Source organism: Sinocyclocheilus anshuiensis, unplaced genomic scaffold (assembly GCF_001515605.1).
Source record: "Sinocyclocheilus anshuiensis isolate Anshui unplaced genomic scaffold, SAMN03320099.WGS_v1.1 scaffold708, whole genome shotgun sequence".
Classification (NCBI taxonomy): Eukaryota; Metazoa; Chordata; class Actinopteri; order Cypriniformes; family Cyprinidae; genus Sinocyclocheilus; species Sinocyclocheilus anshuiensis.
The window spans coordinates 2,737,212-2,740,907 of NW_015555881.1; the positions used below are offsets into that span (position 1 = coordinate 2,737,212).

A 3,696-nucleotide genomic window follows, 5' to 3' on the forward strand; every position below is an offset into this window, starting at 1 on the left:
GATATCATATTTAAAAGTCAATACATGTTTTAAAATATTATAAAATTTTAGCAATTATCTAAAATTTCAGTTCAAAGTAAAAAATACGAAGAAAAAAAAAATAGTATCCAAACAGCATTCTATAATTCCTGAATTATTGTCTTGGTTTACCTTTCTTTTTTTTTTTTTTTTTTTTTACATTTGACTGCATTTTCGCAGTCTATGGATGTGTGAAGCCTCACCTCGTGAATATTAATTACACTCTTAATTGGACGCGCCAGTAAAGAACGTCAGCATCTGATTAATATTCATAAGCGAACGTCCAATGATCGCGCTGAAACCTGTTGTTGGCGTTCGCAGACGCTCGGCGGCGCTAGGACCCGGATCAGAACGCGCCGCCGCGGGGCTGGGAACTGTTCGGCTGCCACAGATCCACACGAGCCTCACACACACTCATCAGTACACTTGAGGAGGTGTGCTTTAGTGTTTGAGCGTCTCATTGAGCGTCTCATTGAGCAGATTCCCGTTCGGATGAGGCGCGGTTCGAGCGGAATAAGCGGCGGCGGGCTTTGCTGAGGATGAGGATGAGGATGAAGAACGCGAAACACCTGTGATCACGTTCAGCGTCAGCCACTGAGATGTGAGTAAATCACTGGTGCTAACTCGTGTTATGATTATGAACATCATCATGTGTGCTGCTGTGGATCCGTGAGCTGAGTGTCGTGTGTGTGTGTGTGTGTGTGTGTGTGTGTGTGTGGCGGAAGCCTGAGTCACCACACACACACCGCGCAGCATCACAACAATTGTGCACATGTGTGATGTTTCCATCATGTCAATCTGAATCATGTCTGATTTCACTGCTATAATGGCTTTAGAATGGTATTACCATGATTTTTAGGCATTTACCATGGTAGTATCTCATAATTATGTCTGTCGCTGCTTGATTTCAAGTGTAAACAATTGTTATGGTCCTATAATTGTTTTAGAACGGTAGTACCATGTTTTTTTGCATGTGTACCATGATATTACCATGGTGTTTTGGACATTTACCATAGTAGTAGCTCATGGTTTGTAGATTTATGAGTGATTATCACCACTGATCACCAGTAATCTGTGACTGTAAATAAACTATCAATTAAAATAAGTCAGATAAATGTCTAATTAGTAAATTAGAGAGTGTTTGCTTGAGCAGAAGTTGTTGGCACAATGCTAGGATGTGGTGAGTGGTTGCTAGGTGGTTGCTAGGTGCATAAACTCCACCCCTGCAAGCTCACATTCATCTGCGTACATTTTTGAGTGCCACGCCCACATCTCAACATCCAATCATCATCCAGTGTGTAGAACCAAGACCCCGCCCTACATTGTTTTTGTACAAAAGAAAAGATCTGTTGTTACTTTTGTTTCATCGTGACTTTGAGTCTGTATTTGGGATTTTTTTTTTCTTCGATTGATGTTTAAAGCGATAGGTGACTTTGTTTCTTCAGTAGAACGGAAAAGACGGCGGCGGGCTTTGCTGAGGATGAGGATGAGGATGAAGAACGCGAAACACCTGTGATCACGTTCAGCGTCAGCCACTGAGATGTGAGTAAATCACTGGTGCTAACTCGTGTTATGATTATGAACATCATCATGTGTGCTGCTGTGGATCCGTGAGCTGAGTGTCGTGTGTGTGTGTGTGTGTGTGTGTGTGTGTGTGTGTGTGTGGCGGAAGCCTGAGTCACCACACACACACCGCGCAGCATCACAACAATTGTGCACATGTGTGATGTTTCCATCATGTCAATCTGAATCATGTCTGATTTCACTGCTATAATGGCTTTAGAATGGTATTACCATGATTTTTAGGCATTTACCATGGTAGTATCTCATAATTATGTCTGTCGCTGCTTGATTTCAAGTGTAAACAATTGTTATGGTCCTATAATTGTTTTAGAACGGTAGTACCATGTTTTTTTGCATGTGTACCATGATATTACCATGGTGTTTTGGACATTTACCATAGTAGTAGCTCATGGTTTGTAGATTTATGAGTGATTATCACCACTGATCACCAGTAATCTGTGACTGTAAATAAACTATCAATTAAAATAAGTCAGATAAATGTCTAATTAGTAAATTAGAGAGTGTTTGCTTGAGCAGAAGTTGTTGGCACAATGCTAGGATGTGGTGAGTGGTTGCTAGGTGGTTGCTAGGTGCATAAACTCCACCCCTGCAAGCTCACATTCATCTGCGTACATTTTTGAGTGCCACGCCCACATCTCAACATCCAATCATCATCCAGTGTGTAGAACCAAGACCCCGCCCTACATTGTTTTTGTACAAAAGAAAAGATCTGTTGTTACTTTTGTTTCATCGTGACTTTGAGTCTGTATTTGGGATTTTTTTTTTCTTCGATTGATGTTTAAAGCGATAGGTGACTTTGTTTCTTCAGTAGAACGGAAAAGATTTTTAGCTGAAACCGTGCGCCTTGATGATTCATAAAATGCATGATTTTGAGAATAAAAACAGCATATCAAGGAACACAAAATACCCGTGGCTCCTGACGATATGTTGAGGTCTTATGAAGAGAAATGATTGGTCTGTGCAAGAAACTGAACATTATTTACAGCATTATTACCCGTAATCCAGAGCCTCATGCAACGGGGACATCTGATTCTTTTCCACAAACTGATTCTTTCAGACAGTTCGTTTCAGTGAACTGGTTCAGCTCACTAGTTCGTTTACATAATCACACAATGATGTAACATATTTGCAATTATATTATTAAAGCACCCAATAATGATGTGAAGCATGGTTGTTTTACATGTCTAAAAAGCATATAAAGTGAATAAATCAGTTCCTTCATTCAAGCACTCGGTTCACGCATGCGCATATCAGCGGTTCATCGGTCTTCGGTCCGAGTCGAATTGTTTCCTCAGTTCAGTGACTATTGGAGGAACTGGAGCACTGAATGATTCATTCATCATAGGATCAGATATGCCGCTATTTTGGCTCATTTCCAGTCGGAGTGACTGTCAGGCATCTGAAAGTGAGTTTTGATTGAGTAACTTGTAGATCTGTGCTGCTCGAGCCGCGAACTGTTTCAGATGATTCAGTCTGATTTGGTGAACTGATTCATCTAGTTCACCAAATAGAACCGGTTCAAAAGAATGATTCGTTCGTACCCGTTTGCCTGAGGCTCTAGATTACAGGGAATAATGTTGTATATAATGTTGCACAAACGGATTGTTTCACTTCATAAGACCACAATATATTGTCAGGAGCCAGGGGTAGTATTTTTTTTCTCTCAAATAAATGCAGCCACTAGGGGTGTGCGATATTGACAAAAAATAATATCTCGATATTTTCTGGGATTTTATCGATAACGATAATTAGACGATATTTTGCTGAGTGTGTTATTGTGCTGGTACCTTAAGGACTGCCGAAGACAGCTGACTCATAATGTTTTTAATATTCTTCATATTCTGTGTGGTGGTCAGTTCATACTGATAGAAATTAATCTTTTCCAATCAGTTTAAACTGATTTTTACGTTTTATGGGCATTTTTACCTATATAAAGCCATTTTTTCTAAAAGTGTCCATTATATTTTGAGTCAAATTCTTACATTTAATCAGGGAATTAGAATAATAAGACATCTGGGCTGTTACCAAGCAAATTAAATCAACACAGAAGCTGCATCTGAAGTGGCATTTAGATGTATTTACACACATGTATTT

General features: G+C 39.7%; 1 protein-coding gene across 3 annotated transcripts in view; it reads left to right on the plus strand.

The window, feature by feature from the left end:
• Positions 1–1,485: 1,485 nt before the first annotated feature.
• Positions 1,486–3,696, plus strand: part of rab27b (RAB27B, member RAS oncogene family) — a 36,208-nt gene continuing 33,997 nt past the window's right edge. For all 3 annotated transcript variants that reach the window (XM_016470272.1, XM_016470273.1, XM_016470271.1), the window contains exon 1: positions 1,486–1,560. In XM_016470272.1, coding sequence (XP_016325758.1) covers positions 1,559–1,560 — 2 coding nt within the window. In that variant the 5' untranslated portion in view covers positions 1,486–1,558. The remainder of the gene's footprint in view (positions 1,561–3,696) is intronic.